Source organism: Stigmatopora argus, chromosome 16 (genome assembly GCF_051989625.1).
Source record: "Stigmatopora argus isolate UIUO_Sarg chromosome 16, RoL_Sarg_1.0, whole genome shotgun sequence".
Classification (NCBI taxonomy): Eukaryota; Metazoa; Chordata; class Actinopteri; order Syngnathiformes; family Syngnathidae; genus Stigmatopora; species Stigmatopora argus.
In genome coordinates this window covers 10,378,548-10,397,568 of record NC_135402.1, presented here as the reverse complement: position 1 = coordinate 10,397,568, position 19,021 = coordinate 10,378,548, and the positions used below count along the sequence as shown (strand labels likewise).

Sequence of the window (19,021 nt, the reverse complement as noted above, 5' to 3'; positions counted from 1 at the left end):
TTCAGAACTAAATCGCTTGTGTTCCCTGGTAGCCAATGGAGATGGAAAGGGCCAAGCCTGCCCCCACTTCCTTCCTTCCTTAGTCGTCATTTGCGTCCCGTTTGAGAAGACTGGTGCCGAGCAGGAAGACTGACGGGTCATTTTCAACAGAAACGGCTCACTCTTACCAAGCATTTTAACAACATGACTTCCAACTCTAGTTTATCCAGCATGCGGCGTCTGGTGGAGCAGCTGAGGCTTGAGGCCAGTGTGGAGAGGATCAAGGTAAGGGAAGAGAACCAACATCTTGAAAATACACGCTAAGTAAGAAAAAGTAAAGGAAAACTGATTACTGAACAAGGCAAAAATATCCTTTTTTTTCTTTGATAACTTGACACATTGTAAATCAGGGGTATCAAAACGACAGTCCATGGGCCAACTGCAGCCCCCTGCCCAGTTTTAAATTGGCCCGTGGCCAATTAGCAAAATATTTTTAACATTGCCTGCACAAGAAGCTAAACTAAAGCCTACATTCTGTCACATGTCTTAGTTTTGACACTAGATGGAGCTAGTCAATTTAACGGTGCCTCTCTATTAGCAAACCCTGCAACATGTTGAAATCATTTTAGAAAACTATAGATTTTCAGTATTTTGGTTTATATAACAACGTGACCGGACGTTTGGTCGCCGGACGTTTGGTCGCCCGGACGTTTGGTCGCCCGGACGTTTGGTCGCCGGACGTTTGGTCGCCCGGGTGAATATAATTTTGAGAGCTGGTTTCAACAGTAGATATTTAGATATTAAACCCTCTCTCATGAATATAATTTTGAGAGCTGGTTTCAACAGTATATATTTAGATATTAAACCCTCTCTCTCATGAATATCATTTTGAGAGCTGGTTTCAACAGTAAACTCTCTGTCATGTTGTCAAACGTCCGGCGACCAAACGTCCGGACGACCAAACATCTGGCAACCAAACGTCCGGCGACCAAACGTCCGAGTACCATATAACAACATTTAAAGATATGGTAATATAAAAATATATATAGTATAATATTTCCAATGGTGGTGCTTAGCGTGTTAGCTTTACAGCTCTGAGGTCTTGGGTTCAAATCCAGGTCATGTCGATCTGTGTGGAGTTTGCTTGTTCTCCCAGGCCTGCGTGGGTTTTCTCCGGGTACTCCGGTTTCCTCCCACATTCCAAAAACATGCATGGTACGCTGATTGGACACTCTAAATTGCCCTTGTTTGTCTCCTTGTGCCCTGCCATTGGCTGGCCACCAATTCAGGGTGTCCCCGCCTGTGCCCCGAAGTTAGCTGGGATAGGCTCCAGCACTACCCGCAACCCTAGTGAGGATAAAGCGGTTCAGAAAATGACATAATTGCTCTTGTGCTTGGGATTTATTTTTTCGCCGTCATGGACATAAAGCCCGCTCCACCTCGGCACTTCTGTCTTAAGTTCTCGCCCTCCGCATACGCCTGGCCGCGAGAAAATAGGAAGAGCTTTACCGGACCGCAGTGAGAAAAAGTTTGGGGACCGCTGCACCAAAGGACACTGTACTATTGTGTATTCTCCAATTAAATAAAAGCACCTAAACTGCTTTTTGTCATAGTCAAATGGCTAGATTTCACATTTAAATTTTAGCCGCTCTAATTATATGTGATATTATATATACATAACAGGTGTCGGAGGCAGCTGCTGAGCTTCAACAGTTCTGTCTGCAGAATGCAGGTAGGGACGCTCTACTGGTGGGCGTCCCTACAGGAAGTAACCCCTTCCGGGAACCACGATCCTGCACAATTGTCTGACGTGTGGCTGTAGCATGGGAACGGCGTGCACTGTTGTGTTCTGTACCCGACCTGTTTTTTTTAAATTGAAAATACATCAGAATTTACTGAATAACATGTCTCCTCTGAATCTTTCCCTTTGCATGCGTTGATATTTTACAGTAAGGATTGAAAACAATGTTGTGCATAATTTGCTAGTTGCTAGGCTGAATTAATTAGATTAACTGTAACTGTCCTGTAAGCCTTAACATTTTTTAGGCAGAAAAGTCACTTCATTTGACGTCCATGAATATTTCATTGGGGGTCTTCTGGATTCTGCCCATCAAGGAATAAATATTACGGATAACAGTTGGATAACTGCATTCTTAATTGTGGCATGGTTTGCATTCATTCATTCCTTCATTCATTTTCCTTATGCCTGTCCTCACAAGGGTCGCGGGGGTGCTGGAGCAAATCCAAGCAAACTATGGGCAGCAGGCGGGGGACACCCTGGGTTGGGGCAGGAAACCAGAGAACCTGAAGAAAACCCACGTAGGCCTGGGAAGGACACTCAAACCCCACACAAGAATGTCCAAACATGGGATTGAACCCTGGATCTCGAAACGGTGATGCGTACGTACTAACCACTTATTCCACTTGGACACCATTATTTGCATAAATCAAAAAAAATTAAAAAAGCACACACAGAACAACTCCCTGAATCTAACAGAAACTTAAAAGTAGGGATGTCCCCAACCAATCAAGTGATTGGCAATCGGGCTGGATCACGTCCTTTTTAGACATATTCACTGCCATAGATAGCCACACACTTCCAATCCATGTTGACTGGGAGGTTTGGCAGCGATGGAACAATGAGTTAATCATTTACTTGGATTCTGTCTTTTAAAAATGAAAGTGGAAGAATTTAAAATTCCTTTGTTTTTCTAAAAGCCCCATTCTGAGACAAAAACTTTGGACATGTTTGCCTTCTAGGCTACACACAATACATTTGAAAATTATGTTTTGAATCAAAATAAGGCCGATTTGGAGGATAATGGCTTTTATTGATCAGCAGCGAATGCCTTTTACCCCTCACAGTTGGATAGGACAGTTATGAAAGATCTGTGTCGATTCTGCTAAGCAACAAGCACCAAATGGTAGCAGGAAACCAGGGAGATTCCAGCTTTTCGTTCAATAGCAACATTAAAATTGACACGAGGATTCAGGAAAGTGCAGCTTAACTACCTCAAACTGCCATAACAAATCGTAAAAAGCAAAAAGTTGCAGTACAAGTGCATGGTGCCTTCATTAAAAAGTTTTATGAGCCCTGCTCAGGTATCAATGAAACTCTGACAAGTTTGTTTGTTTTCACACCGTTGCCTGGATGCAGGCTTTTGAAGCGCAGTCAAAATATCACGGTATCGCCGCTTCCTGGCGCTCAGGCTAAATAAAACAGCGCGAGAGGAAATATGTTCTTCCTGTAAAGAGCTCCAAAGAATCTCAAAACATTAAACTCTAAAAAAATTACTGTTTTTTGTCTCTGAAGGCCGTTTTAAGAAAAAAAAATCAATGGTCCAACTCATTGGTTGCTATTGACTATAGACTGCAAGACATTCGTTTAATTATAAATATTTCACAAATTAATACATTATTTCATGGACACATCTTGCAGTACTTCATGAATGTATTTATTAATAAATGAAATCATGAAATAATTAACTAAATAATGCAAGAATTGGTTAAATTGTCAAATAATTAATATAATTGTTTTAATTGCAAGTTTTTATTCATTTTTTAATTAATTAATAACACATTCAAGACTTTTTAGTATTTATTTAATGATGTAGTTTTTTATTTATTTTGGGCCCAATGTTCCCTCTAAGATGCGCACGTGCGCAATTGCGCACTACTCTCGTCTTCTCTCCGCACAGCAAATCATATGGAGCGCACAAAATAAAATCCCAATATTTTTTTTATTTTTTATTTTTATTTATTTATTTTTAGCTGTGAGGCCGACGTGCGAACCACTCATCCACTGCCCATTCATAGAGTTTAATCATTACATTTTATTATTACTAAATCATTTATGTGTAGTAGACATGCACCTGCTTATGGCAGGTGTGATACTGGTGTGTGCCCATAGCGAGCAATGATGATGTTGCTCACACCAGTACTCAGTGTGCTCAGGGAGGTTGTCTTTCTGCCCAGACAAACATAAAATTAGAGGGAACATTGTTTGGGGCTTCATTTTTTTAATTTAAAACATGGAAAAAATAACTAGAAGTTAACGATTTACTGTATGTTCAAAATGAGATGAGCGAGATTTCATGGACACAGTACTTGCCTGAACATGAATTCAGGAATTCATTCATTCATTCATTCTTTCTTTCATCTTCCATACTGCTTATCCTTTCAAGGGTCGCGGGGGGTGCATGAGCCTATGCCAGACAACCGTGGCTGGAGACAGGGGACACCCTTAATTGGTTTGGCAGCAAATCGCAGGGTACAATGAAACAGACAAACACCCACGTTCACAATCATACCGCCACCAAGTGGGAGTTGAACTCAGACTGCCCACTTCAAAGTCAGGCGGAAGAACCACTTCACCATCTGGTGGCACTTCATCATTTCATTAATTGATTAAATCATGAAATAATTAAATAAATCATGGAATCATTAGTAATGAAATTGTTTTAATGACGTATTTATTTCAAGTTTTTATTAATTAATGACACATTTAATTACACTGACGTATTTATTTAAAGGTATATTTATTTATTTTGGTCCTCCATATTTGGGTGGCTGTTAAATTTCCACCAGAAAATAAGTGCACCTGCCACTCTATTCTCAAAAATCAAGCTTGCCTTTCCATGAATGCATTCTCTTTTTAAGGTGTGGTCAGTGAAACAGAGTGGGAGTGTCCGGTTTCAGTTGCCGCCCCTTTTTCTGGCTCGAATCACACACAGTGAGTGCAACACACACTCAAGCAAATTGACACCGGCCTGCTTGTCTTCCAAGGCCACGTTTCACCTCAATGAGGACCATCGCAAGCCACAGGGGCAGCATTTTGTCCTTCCTCGGAATTTGTAGGGCGTGGGTCGAGGTTTTACGCAACCCGTGACAACTGTGGCTCAAGGAAGGACGCCATGGCCAATGTGTATGGACGCTATCTTGGATTACTAACAGGTACATGCTAATGTACTTACATTCCAGCAATGAATTCCATTATTTGGTAATGTATGCGCTTGGATAGTCAATACACATACAAACACACGCGAGTACACATTCTTAGATTAATGTCCAAACTATTCCAGATGGATTACTGTTAGGGGACTGATTGTTATTCATGACTCAACTGAATAACAGAATACAACAGGTGCAATGTCATAAATGGTGAAATGAGACTGTGCGTATGTGTTCTACCTGCAGTATTGGCGTTGGGCCAAGGATCCATGGCCAGTTGGAACACCACCGGTGAGACCGTCAATAAGACTGAGTCCCTATGCAGTTACCGTGGCAACGGAGACAATTGCTCAGGTAGATTAGCTGGGGAGGTGAATTAATGAATAGGATATGGTTTGTATATGAGTATGTATCTCACAAAAGGGAGTACACCCCTCTTGTTTCTGCAATTTTTGAAATTATACACTGAGGAAATTACACTTTGATACTATCTAAAGTAGTCACTGTCGATCTTGGATAAGAACAGACATTTATTGTCTTCAAAAGAACTCAAAACACAGCATTGAATGTGTGAAATGACAACACAAGTGAGTAAATGAAATGTAAATCTTAGAATTGGGCCCAAAATGTCAGTATTTTGTCTGGCCACCATTATTTTCCTGCACCGCCTTAACCCTCTTAAACATGGAGTTCACCTGAGCTTCACAGGATGCCGCTGGATCCCCATGATGACATCACAGGATGTTGGAGACCTTGCGCTCCCCTACCTTTCATTTGAGGGTTCCCCACAGATGCTCGATAGGGTTTACGTCTGGGGACATGCTTGACCAATCCATCATCTTTACCCTTTAGAAAAGCAATGGTTGTCTTGGAGGTGCGTTTGGGGTCGTTATCATGTTGGAATATTGCTTCACAGCTCAGTTTACGGCACGAGGGGATCATGCTCTGCTTCAGTATGCCATAGTATATGTTGGCATTCATTGTTCCATCAATGAACCGTAGTTCTCCTATGCCAGCAGTACTCATACACCCCCAGAATATGATGCTCCCACCACCATGCTAGACTGTAGGCAAGACTCACTTCACTTTGTGTTCTTCACACATGCTTGACAACATCTGAATCAAATAGGTTTATCTTGGTTTCATCAGATCCCAGAACATGGTTCCAATGATCTATATCCCTAGTCTGCTTGCCTTCAGAAACCCTTTTGACCTTGTGCATGGTTTTTAGAAAATGCTTTTTGTACCACAGCCATGTAGACCAATTGAATGTAGCCTGCTGCGTATGGTCTTAGCACTGACAGATTGACCCCCACCCCTTCAACCCCTGCAGCAATGCCTGCAGCACTCATATTATTAATTTTTTGTGTGTTTTTGTTTGTTCTTTTTGGTCCAGTATGACTCTTTCAACATTTTGAGTCTGCTGACCCTTGGCCTAGGCCATCTTTATTGGATTGGATTGGATAACTTTATTCATCCCGTATTCGGGAAATTTCATTGTGACAGTAGCAAGAAAAGGCATGATTATAAGTTAGACAGTACAGTCGCAAAGGCCGCAGAACAACAAAGCAAAAGCAAAAAGCACAAAGTTCAAAGCAAATCAAAGTCAATGGGATTATTAAGAATCACCAAATCATTAAGACAGAAAAGCAGCAAAAACACAAAACGAGCAAGAGTGGACGGAGCTACTGCCACCGGCTGCCACTTGAACGGCGCCATCTTGGTTTCGGTAGCAAAAACGGATAGAATGTGTAGAATTTGTATGTGTATATGTAGAATAATTAGAACTTTCCCTGCATCCTGACTTCTGATTGGTTGAGACTAGAGAAAGATTTGTAATATGAAATGAATGAAGTGAAGTGTTTATCATAAGCATACCCTTCGAACATGTTTTATGTACATGGAATTTTACATTATTCTTAACGGTAACCTCAGTCTCAGTCTGCAGAAGATCCCCACCTTGTGGACTTCCTGTGTGTAGCTCCAGTTTTTTTACCTAGGTCTACAATGTCTTGTGTGTCTTGTGTCTCTCTTGCTACTGCAACCAAGAAAATTCCCGAATACGGGATGAAATAAAGTTCTAATCTAATCTAATCTAATGGAATTGTGGCATGATTCTCACGCCATATAGCATAACCAAAACAACACAAAATTAGGAAAGGTGGATTCATAGCCCATTGTAATTTAAAATGTCAATTAACCCAAATGATTACTAACAAAGACCAAATTAAAATGTGAAACAAATTCATGCTTAAAACTAGCAACTTGGACAATAAGGTTATCTTTTTCATTGACATCCACGAATGTCCAAGCCATGTAACCTGTCAGATCTAGCAGTTCAAATAGACTACCCGTCGATCACCGCCAATGGCTCTGAATGAGTTAAGTTTTCAAACATGTCTCATTGATGCCAGCGCGTTGGTTTACGAGCCACCTTCCAAAGGTAATCTCATGGAAAAGTGTCATAAAGATAGTAACCCAACAAGAAGAAATGGCGTATGTCCACGCTCCGACCTGTGGACATGTTTAAATAAACAAACGGCATGTGTGTGTGCTTACTCATTCTTTAACAACTGCATACTTTTCAGTGGACTAATTCACCCCCACCTCCGGATCAGATTGCAATCTATTTATAACAGAAGTTGAGCTTTCAAGTAAAAGTGTCCAGATGACCGACCATTTGGTAGAGGCGGGGTGGCAAACGTACTCACACTCTCTAACTAATTTGAAATGGCTCATTCCCGAAATAGATGACACTTTACGTCCTAGTGTAGAGAGTCCAAAACATTCTTACACTCGTGAAACAAACTTTGCAGAACCAAGGGAAAATGTCCAGCAACAGCAAAAAAAAGTACCAGAAAATCAGAACCAAGCTCGTTCTATTTATCACTTAGCATATTTTCTAAGTTTATTGATGTGTAACAGTTGAAATAGATTTGATTTATATAAATGTTGCTGCATTTTGGACACCCCTGTGATTGACGATTAGACGACCAATCAACTTCAATAAGGACCTCCAAGACTCTAGGGGCTGTCAAGACCTCTTTTTAAATCTCACTTCTTTTCGCTGATTCTTTTGCCAATGAATTGATTAAAACCAAGGAATGGAAAAATTTCTATTCTCACATCTCTTTTTATTTGTTTAATTCTCCCTACTTTCTGTGCATTCCCTGACTCAATCAATGAAAAATATCAAACAAAATTGTTTATTCAGGCCTTTCCACAACAGAGCTTGAAAAAATAGAAATGCACAAGTCCAGTGCGTCTCAATTATTTTCTGTTTTGTCCCACCAAATGAAAAACAGTATTTTTTCACTAAAATTCTAAGTACTCGCTGAGGGAACTCTGCCACTGCTATCCACCGAGTCAATGTGTAATGACACTTTCTGGTCTAGTCCAGCAAAAACTACGTTTATTATGTCACAAGCTCCCAGGTAGTGCTCCGCGCCCCATTAGGGGAGCCCAGCCCACTATTTGAGAAGTATTGGCTTGACTTAACAAATAATATTTGCTCATTTTCAGCACCTACCCTGGACACTGGACAGTGGAATGGACACTTTACCAAATGTCCACAAGAGCTCCACCACTACTGCGTCCATGGGCAGTGTCGCTTCGTTCAAGATCAAAAAATGCCGTCGTGCAGGTGAGTGATAGAAAACATTCCAGGGCCTCTTTTTAACTCACTCTGTGACAGTATAGACATATAGCCAATCTCTCTCACTCGGTCTATATATTTTATATCGTGTGTGGTCGATCGGTCGCCGGTCTTTTGGTTGCCGTCTTTTGGTTGCCGTCTTTTGGTCGCCGGTGTTTTGGTCGCCGGTCTTTTGGTCGCGGTCTTTTGGTCGCGGTCTTTTGGTCGCCCCGACCGCGACAACGGGCGACCAAAAGACCGGCGACCAAAAGACCGACGACCAAAAGACCGGCGACCAAAAGACCGACGACCAAAAGACCGGCGACAAAACAAGGTAAAACAACACGGTCTATGCATCAATAAAAGCCAACAATGGCCATGAGCAGTTTTACTGAGCCGACGTGTGAGTGTATAAGAGTTTGTATGTACATGCGTTGTCCCTTTAAGAAGCTACGTCAGTCAGGGTCTTGACAAGTTCTCCAACAAAAAACAATAAAAGTCCAGGAAATTTGGAGCTTTTCTTTAGCCTAATAATTACTAGGGCATTAAGTATGACTAAATAGTAATTCGCAGTTTGTATTTAGGGAATTTGAGCAACGATTTAAATGGTAATTATCACTTACCTTCCGGGCGACCAAAAGACCGGCGACCAAAAGATCGGCGTCCAAAAGACCGGCGACCAATCGACCGTGTACCATTTTATATAGTGTATATACAGTCATACTTCCACTTACGAATGCCTCTAGGTACGAAGTTTTCAAGTTACAAAAGCTTTTTATAGGCAAATGAGTGCCTCGAGATTCCAAAAAAATCCAAGTTACGAAATGCCCCCAAAAAGTAAATGCATTTCCTTATCCGTTATTTTCTTTTGAAAATTGTCGCGGATGCATTGATTCTCACTTTCGGACCTCGCTACACTCTACTGGGCTCTCATTGGGTGTCTCACAACAACCGCTATTCATGTTTCAAGATTCTCTCTTGACCGCCGTTCGTCATCACGGAGTTCTGGCGGTGTTTTTTTGTTGAGTTTTTCCAAGTGTGGATAATTTTTTATCGTCATGCCTCCCAAGAAAATTGTCAGTGCGACTGAAAATGAGTGGTCAGCGAGGAGGACAATGGTGAGTTGGTTGAGGGGCATAAAAACGAACTCTCTAGAAATAATGGAACATTCGGAAATACAGGACGACAACGAGGAAACAATGAGTATTTCAACAGCAAAAATCAAAGAAATGCTGGAGAAATTTCATGAACTTTCTGCCCTCGTGGAAAAAAACATCCAGAAAAAATGTTCACAAGTCGTGCTGTCGCCGACCTTGACGACGTTTGTCTGTTGTATTATAGAAACATTATTAAAAGTCGTCAAAGGCCAACGTCTTTGCATAGTTTTCTTTTTCAAAACGTCCGTCAACCAGCAATGCATAAGGGCAAGTTAAATCCAAACAGGTAACAACCAATAGCGACTAATAAAATGGGCATAAAATTAAATTCCAAAGAAATCATAAAACATTAATGTTTGTTGATTAATGTTGTTAATGTTGTTGTTTGTTGCATTTATGAGATGTGTTCATGTGTTTTTGTGTACCACTCTCTTTCTGTTGCCTACCGTTAGCTTCCTCTTGTATCCCTGCATTTCAACGCGGATAGATTTTGTATGCTTGTTATTCATTTTAAGACATCATTTTCTTATACTGTTCTCTCATTTTTCTGTTTCTCTCATCTGTCATACAAAATTGGGACACTGGTCAATTTTAAAGGGTTTTGTTGGTAGTTGTGTGAGGACCATGGAACTCAATATACACACTTTTAATTGTATTTTAACAAATAACTGAATCAAAACATGTCTATGCATTGGATAATGTAATGTACTATATTTCAAGAGGCTTGATCTGGGGGTTACGTGAGTCTCTGGATTTTTGTAGCTATCTCGCTAGTAATGCTACCCATTGTCAACGCATGATTACCACTGGGTGTCAATTGAAGTTTTGTATGAGATGTTGTTCCTACTAATAAACCAAAGGGGTTTGCGCTCCTCAGGTGTGAGCACGGTTTCATCGGTTCCAGATGCGAGTACGTGGACCTGGACTGGCTGAGAGGAGAAAGACGGCAGATGATCATCATCTGTGTCATCGCCGTTTTGGTGGTCCTCATTCTTCTCATTGTATTCCTTTTCATCTGTTTGCAGTGAGTCACCGATAGATAGGTCATTTGCTTTTATCTCTTATTGGGCAGATCTCTAATTAGCAGTTTCGGTTGATACCGTTCATAAGCAAGCCCTTTTGGAAATCGAAACTGCCCCTCTACATCATTCGTGGGTTTTACGATGCTTTATAACCCACTTAAAACATGAAACCACAAAGGCTTGAGAGATTTGTTTGATTGCCCTTTGCTAGTTAGCTTGGTAGCACCATTGCGTGAGCAAAACAGTTAAAGTAACTTTGAATAGCTATTTGCACATAACTTTTCAGATGGCTGTTCTGCATTGTCAAAACCTTTTGAGCATCTAGAAAAAGATCTGGATTTTCAGTGTACAGATAGGTCCATATTTTTTATTTTTCTCTGCTTATATTTGTGAAGAACAATTGCCCTTAACTTTAGGGACAGGTTCTACTTCATCCAGTTGCTGAGGTTTAGGAACTAGGGTTAGCCTTAAGGGTTGAAACGTAATGTTTGGTGTTAGGGACACGAATTACCCTGAAGATTTAAGTTTGTAGGTTATAGAGTAATTTTACAGATAAAGTTTCAGTGTAAAGAGAAAGTCTAATAGAGTAATTTTACAGATAAAGTTTCAGTGTAAAGAGAAAGTCCACCAAGGGATGGTTTAGCGTTAAGTTGAAGGTTTGGGTTCTCACGCCAACCAACTTTGGCTAACATTAGTACGCGGATAATCATTAAAGTGTTTTTGCTTTTGTCTTTGATATGAAACATTAGAATGTGGTGTCATTCTTGAAATTCGCAGGTTCAGAGTTTGCCGAAAGAAGGCACAGCGTCGGGAGGAGCCAATAAATGGGACAGAGAAACTCCCTATGATGGATACCAATGCACATCATGTCACGCCAGAATCAGTAGAGCCTCTAAATAACAATGACGTATGAAGAGAGCTTTTAAGCGTGTCCAACTATCTGGGAAACGTTGGGATGTTGTCCTGTTGGATGCACGGTAGTAGAGGTTCATCCCTCTGGATTGGGCAGTTCATCCACACAGGGACTTTTTTGTACGTGATGGAGGACATCCAACAAGAACCTCAAGGAAGACCTTGGACCTTGAGCGAGAGAAGCAAGAAGATACCTTGTGGATTTATGATCGAGACAAACCGGAGATTATCGTTCACTGGAACATATCGTACTTGTTGAAGAGCTACTGGCGGTTTAGGCCTGTTGGAAGTTATCAACTGTGGATTCAAATATGGATTTTCTTACTATAAATAAAATTATTTATGTGGTCCTCAGATTTTCCTTTAGAAATTTAGATTATTGTAGCTGACATACCATTTGAAGCCTTTTGGGGTTTATAATTGGAGAGCAAAGAGTCATTTTTATCATCATGATCCTACTTGTCTTTTATTTGCATATACAAAATAGCAGCTTGCGATTCATGTAAATATATAATATATCAGAGACAAAACACATATTGGTTAATTACCACCACCAGTGGTATCCTATGACCATTGACCTAAATCTAAGGGACCTGCGTGTCTCCACCGTGTTGTGGAATGTTGAGTGCCTATAAAAGGGGTGTGTCTGTTTCAGCTCCGATAAGAAAGACAGATACAAGGCCCAGTACTACTATACATTCAGACACAGTCAAGTGTTAATCATAAAAAGAAACTCTTTGAAATTAAAGCGCTGAAGAGATTTATACAAAGTCGTCACACTGCGGTGCCCAAGGAAGCGTTCAGCTGTTGTGTGCAACAGCTGCCATCTGAGTGATAGAGTCTGTTTAACAGTGCACTACTGTCCGTGGAAAAGGGCGAGCCAGCGGATGAGTGGTTAGCGCAGGGGTAGGGAACCTATGGCTCTTTTGATGGGTGCATATGGCTCTCCACTAACCTGTGAGGTAAACTATGGAAACTGCTGGTGAGAAAGCGGTATTATGGCATTGACACTACCCCAGCGCCTTATAATCATTTTTTTCATTACACTCTTTTGCATGAATTTTCTCATTGATACTCATTGATTAGCAATGACGTAACAATGTTGTCAAAAGAATTCAAAGACTTTTTGTACTTTAAAAGTGGTGAAATGACTAAAAAAGGCACACATTTTCATGTATGTTGACTTTTAAATTCGGAGCATGGCTCTCAAGGATTAACATTTAGAAAATATGAATTGATTATGGCTCTTTCCATCAAAAAGCCTAGCCCAGCTAACTACGGGCGCCAGGCGGTTCAGAAAATGAATGAATGAAGAAAAATAATGAATTTCTGTGGAAAAACTATAATTCATTCATTCATTTTCTGAACCGCCTATCCTCATAAGGGTCGCGGGGGGTGTTGGAGCCTATCCCAGCTAACTACGGGCGTAAGGCAGGGGACACCCTGAATTGGTGCCCTGCCAATCGCATGGCACAAGGAGACTGACAATGATTCACTCTCAGCCTCTCTTGCATGTTTGTAGGATGTGGGAGGAAACCAGAGTATCTGGAGAAAACCCACGCAAGCCCGGGGAGCTTTTTGGCCATTTTCAGGTTACTTCCTGTTGGTGTTGGATAAGGTTCCTTCTTAACTGTTTGGCTGCCATTGATAATGCAGTTTTGACTGCAAAAGGCAAAAGAACAAATATATGACTGCAGATAAGAAATTGAGCAAAGTCCAATAGTGCGGGCACTCATTCATTGAAGTCACAAAATTCTACTTTTATAGCACCCATGTTGAAAAAAATGAAAGCTTTTAATTATGTATTTTCTGTATGAATGATCTACAAAGTCAGGCAAAACAACACTGTGGGCCGCTTTCAGACCGCAGGCCATATGTTTGGAACCCAGACTTGCACTCATGGAAGAAAGCAACACTGAAAAAACAGTGATTACATGAAATTAGGGGGAAAACATTTCCTACGAACAGTTTTTTATTTGTCTTAATTTTGTGGTGCCTTGAAATACGACTGAATTTACTCGTATATATCAACTGTTAAACAGAGGATTTTTCCCCTGTTGACTTTGAGTACAGGCTTGTGATCATTCCCAAGCACCACAGAGTGGTGCTAAGTGAACTCACTTCACAAGAAGTAAAATTCCCAATTAGGAATTCCTCCCAAAAGTCTCTTCAAGGTGCACAATTCCAGCTGATAGTTGCTGTCAACTAAATATTAAACAAAGAGAATTGTAGTGTTTATATAACCACTCCCTGAGGCAATATAAGGTATACATTCATTCATTCATTCATTCATTCATTCATTCATTCATTCATTCATTTTCCATACCACTGGAGCCTATCCCAGCTAACTATGGGCACAAAACAGGGGACACCTTAAATCGGTGGCCAGCCAATCACAGGACACAAGGTGATGGACAATTAATCATGCTCAAACTCATACCTAGGGGCAAATTAGTCTTCAACCACCCTCCATGTTTTTTAGGGTGTGGGAGGAAATGGGAGTACCTGGAGAAAACCCATGCAAGCCCAGGAGAGAACATGCAAACTCCACATTGTGAGGATTGAACCTTTGACCCTAGAACTGTGAGGCCAACGCATTAACCACTCATCCAGCGGGCCACAGCACCACACAGAAAAGCAATAACACCCAGTCATAGATTCATTATTCTCTGTATAGAATGACATAAAGTAAGATGGCTAAGGCAGGTAGAAAACACAAGTTAAGTGTTGTGGTGTTAACTCTTTCTATAATGGAAAACCATTTTTCTAACTACTGTGCCAGGAAGGGCAATTAACGGTTCACTTATGGATGAGACAAGCGGGAGGCAAAGAGTGATGGCGAAATGCGAAAATAATTGCCTTTGTGCTGAAATCCAACACACGGGGTGCTGGCAATAACACAAGAATTTCTCACTCAGTTGTTGTCAACTTGTTTACAACAGCACTTATCTGTCTAGAGCAGGGGTGTCAGACTTGGGTTGGTTTGCGGGCCGCGTTAACGTCAACTCGATTTCATGTGGGCCGGACCATTTTAGATAAACTTAGATAGACTTTTTATAAATGGATTAAAAGAACTGGATTAAAATCCCTGAATATTCAGTTTTTTATTGATCTAAAACAATGTTTATTTTAGCTTTTTTAATATATTTTTAGATTTTACAAAATGATTTTGGAACTAAAAACAGAGAAAAAAATGGATTAAAAATTTACAATTATTGATTTAAAAGGGGGGAAATCAGGAAATTTAATATACATCTATACTCTTCATTCTAATTTGATCCTAAAACAGAAAGTCGGCACTCATGATTTACTTTCCCGGGCCACACGAAATGATGCGGCGGGCCAGATTTGGCCCCCGGGCCACCACTTTGACACATTTGGTCTAGAGAGTACAGCACTTTTCTGTCTGGAGAGTGACGTTAAACCTATGAATTTTCAATTTACAAGTTACCAAAGAATTGTGTTCGCCAAAGTTCCTATTTTGATTTTCAACCATCGAGCCTATCCCAGCTGACTTCAGGCCAGAGGCGGGGGACACCCTGAATCGGTGGCCAGCCGATCGCAGGGCACGAGTAGACGGACAACCATTCACTCTCACACTCATACCTAGGGGAAATTTAGTGTGTCCAATCAGCCTACCACGCAGGCCCGGGGAGAACATGCAAACTCCACACATGTGGACCGACCTGGATTTGAACCAAGGACCTCACTGTGAGGCCGACACGCTAACCCCTGCCCCTATGAATAAAGTATATTTACTATTTGTTTTGGGCGGGCCGGTGGTGCGAGTGGTTTGCATGTCAGCCTCACAGCACAGGGATCCTGGGTTCGAATCCAGGTCATCTGTGTGGAGTTTGCATGTTCTCCCGGGCCTGCGTGGGTTTCCTTTGGGTACTCTGGTTTCCTCCCACATTCCAAAAAACATGCACGGTAGGCTGCTTGGACACTCTAAATTGCCCCTAGGTATGGGTGTGAGTGTGTATGGTTGTCCTTTGTCTCCTTGTGCCCTGCGATCGGCTGGCCACCGATTTAGGGTGTCCCCCGCCTGTGGCCCGGAGACAGCTGGGATAGGCTCCAGCACCCCCTGCCACCCTAATGAGGATAAAGCGGTTCAGAAAATGAGATGAGAAATAAGACAATTTGTTTTACGTTTACATTCATCCACTACCGTAATGTAGTGAGGCGCAGACGTAAATCAATGCTCATCACCTTCTTCTCACCAGTGCACGCTTTCAAGTAGAGATGTTTCCATTGGTTCTCTTTTCATTACGTGATTTAAGTGATGTGACGGGGTCTATATTAACTCCCTGGGAGCCTGATTTCTGATTTCAGCTGCGAGGGAGATCAATCACAACAACAGGATTAGCCCAAGTTGTTTTTTGTTGTTGTTGTTTGGGGGGATCCCTCCGTCGACGTGTTGGGCGCCCCCATGTCCGGGGAGTTGTCAGAGGAGGGCTCGGCGTGGAGTGCCAATGACACCACCACCAACCGCTCCACGTGCGCTCCGCACCTGCACCTGCGCACGGCCGACTACGCGTCCGAGCCGGGCTTGGACGGCGCCGCGGCTGTGCGCATCGTCATCTCGGCCGTCTATTCCCTAGTGTGCGTGCTGGGCCTGGCGGGCAACTTGCTGGTGCTCTACTTGATGAAGACCAAACGCGCATGGAATAAGTCGTCCATCAACCTGTTCGTCACCGGCTTGGCGCTGACCGACTTCCAATTCGTGCTGACGCTGCCCTTCTGGGCAGTGGAGAACGCGCTGGATTTCACGTGGCTCTTCGGACGTGCCATGTGCAAGGCCGTGTCCTTCGTGACGGCTATGAACATGTACGCCAGCGTTTTCTTCCTCACCGCCATGAGCGTGGCGCGCTATGGCTCCCTGGCGTCGGCGCTCCACGGTCGGCGTCGACGCCGCCTTCCGCTGGGCAGGCTCCGGGTCCGGCTTCGGCGCTGCGGCACGGCCCCCCTGGTCGCCGCCTCCATCTGGGTGGCGGCGGCGTGCGCTGCCTTGCCGCACGCTGTCTTCTCCACCACCGTGCGCGTGTCGGGTGAGGAGGACTTGTGCTTGGTGAAATTCCCCGACAGCGAGGGCACCAGCGCGCAACTATGGCTGGGACTCTACCACTCGCAGAAGGTCCTCCTGGGCTTCGTGGCGCCCCTCGGCATCATCTCGGTTTGTTATTTGCTGCTTTTACGCTTCGTGGCAGCCAACAACGACGCCGCCGCCAACTCGTCGAGCGCCAAGCGGCGCGCCAAGCTGACCAAGTCGGTCACCATCGTGGTGCTTTCCTTCTTTTTATGCTGGCTGCCCAATCAGGCGCTGACCGTCTGGGGGATCCTTATCAAGCTCAACGTGGTGCATTTCACCTACGAGTACTACACCACGCAGGTGTACGTGTTCCCCGTGTCCGTGTGCTTGGCGCACTCCAACAGCTGCCTCAACCCGGTTCTCTACTGCCTGATGCGCCGCGAGTTCCGCAAGGCGCTCAAAAAACTCTTTCGGAGGATCGCCTCGCCCGCACTCAGCACTCTCATCAGACCCCTCACCGGGACCACCAAGCCCGAGGCAGACGAACGGGGGAACGGTCAGCATGCGGCGGCGGCGGCGGTGGCGGTGGCGGTGGTGGTTCCCTCGGGAGGACCACCTCGGGAGCCCGAGGGGGTGCACTTCTATCCTCCGGGGGCGGTCATGTAGAGCGAGAGATCATACACGCGCCCGGCTTCTGTTAAATATATTTTGCTTTTAAAAAAATCGTTTACATAAATCACGCTATAGATCATGTACGCCAGTATATTAAAATTTGGTTTTCAAGAGTAGCTTACATCAGTGGTCCCCAACCACCGGTCCGTGGACCGGTATAGGTCCACGATCTACCTAGTGCTGGTCCGTCAGAGTAAAAAATATGAACGTTTTCAAATCTCGCCATTCTACTTGAAATGAGAAAAGTTGTTACAACAATAATAATAATTACATTAGATTAGATTACATAACTTTATTCATCCTGTATTCGGGAAATTTCACTGTCACAGTAGCAAGAGGGTGGGAATACAGACACAGAAAAAGACATTTTAGACATAAATAAATAGGTTGATAAATAAATAAGTGTTTTGCTGAAATAAATATATATATATATATATATATATATATATATATATATATATATATATATATATATAATATACATGAATGCACATATATACAAACATATACGTATAGTATATATACATATACATACACAGATGCACATGTCTGCATACGTCTGGTGTTAAATAATTAATTAACCCTAATAACAATAATAGTAATAACAATAGTAATAATGATAATAATAATGTATTATTGTTATTATTAATACATATTATAATAATAATTGATAATTGCTATTATACACATAGATGCACATGTCTGCATACGGTTGGTGTTAAACAATTAATTAACCCTAATAATAATAGTAATAACAATAGTAATAATGATAATAATGATATATTATTATTAATAATAATTATAATTATAATAATAATAACTAATAATTGCTATTATGCTTGGGACTTTTTTTTGGCCCTCGTCGTAATTTGGTGCCATGATAACAATAGACATCAAATTAATTTAAAACTTGAGGACTCGCTGTGAGTACTCATGATTCAGTGCCATTGACGGCACTAAATGTCCAATTCAATATTGACTAAGAGATTTGGCAGTGATTCACAAATAGATTTGAAGTACAGCACCGTCAATGACAGCCAATGAGTAGAAATAGGTCTCTATAAAGGGTTAAGGTCTTAAAACAAGAATTTATGCATGACTGGAAAGTGAGGATTTTCCTCTACTGTCCAATTTGTAGCCTACAGGCAACATAGGCATCAATAAGTTCATGTGCCTCGCACAGGTGACCTCTTGTGGCAGTAAATCAGTAAAACCGGTTCCGATGATCCCCATGCTACAAGATTACTAACTTTCAAGACAATTGGTTCACAAACGACTTTGGAGTAGGACTAAAAACACCATAAAAACTTGCAAATAAATAAATGAAAGTAAATGCTTTGAAGTTAGGTTTGGCTCTATTTTGGAAGAAAATTAACATTCTTGATACTCATCATTCACTATTCCTACATACTTTACTTTAGATGTGTGAAGATGATAAAGAATACATAAATTGTGAATGAACAACTAGTCAAAACTAAATTAACATATTTTTGTGATACCTTTGTGTTAGATTCCAATGACAACTTTGTCTCATTTCAATCGTTACCGCTGAGTTTGTAGACTGTTCATGCTGTGTTTTTAAATGAAATAAATCAAGGCTTGGCTCCTTTGTTGATCTTATTGATTTTCAATTAACTTGCATGAGCACGCTTGAATTTGAAAGTGA

The 19,021-nt window shown here is 41.9% G+C and overlaps 3 protein-coding genes across 3 annotated transcripts; all 3 read left to right on the top strand.

The window, feature by feature from the left end:
* The first annotated feature begins 110 nt into the window (after positions 1-110).
* gng10 (guanine nucleotide binding protein (G protein), gamma 10) lies at positions 111-2,082 on the top strand. The gene is made up of 2 exons (XM_077622962.1): positions 111-264; positions 1,663-2,082. Exons 1-2 carry the CDS (start codon positions 184-186, stop codon positions 1,786-1,788), a joined length of 207 nt encoding a protein of 68 aa, XP_077479088.1. The 5' UTR covers positions 111-183; the 3' UTR covers positions 1,789-2,082.
* Positions 2,083-4,795: 2,713 nt separating this feature from the next.
* btc (betacellulin, epidermal growth factor family member) lies at positions 4,796-11,705 on the top strand. Its single transcript, XM_077623338.1, has 5 exons — positions 4,796-4,932; positions 5,176-5,283; positions 8,452-8,572; positions 10,598-10,744; positions 11,520-11,705. The coding sequence occupies exons 1-5, from the start codon at positions 4,893-4,895 to the stop codon at positions 11,653-11,655; spliced, it is 552 nt and encodes a 183-aa protein (XP_077479464.1). The 5' UTR covers positions 4,796-4,892; the 3' UTR covers positions 11,656-11,705.
* A 4,296-nt stretch (positions 11,706-16,001) lies between these two features.
* Positions 16,002-17,803, top strand: rxfp3 (relaxin family peptide receptor 3). The gene has a single exon (XM_077622932.1). It carries the CDS (start codon positions 16,084-16,086, stop codon positions 17,347-17,349), a length of 1,266 nt encoding a protein of 421 aa, XP_077479058.1. The 5' UTR covers positions 16,002-16,083; the 3' UTR covers positions 17,350-17,803.
* The last annotated feature ends 1,218 nt before the right edge of the window (positions 17,804-19,021 follow it).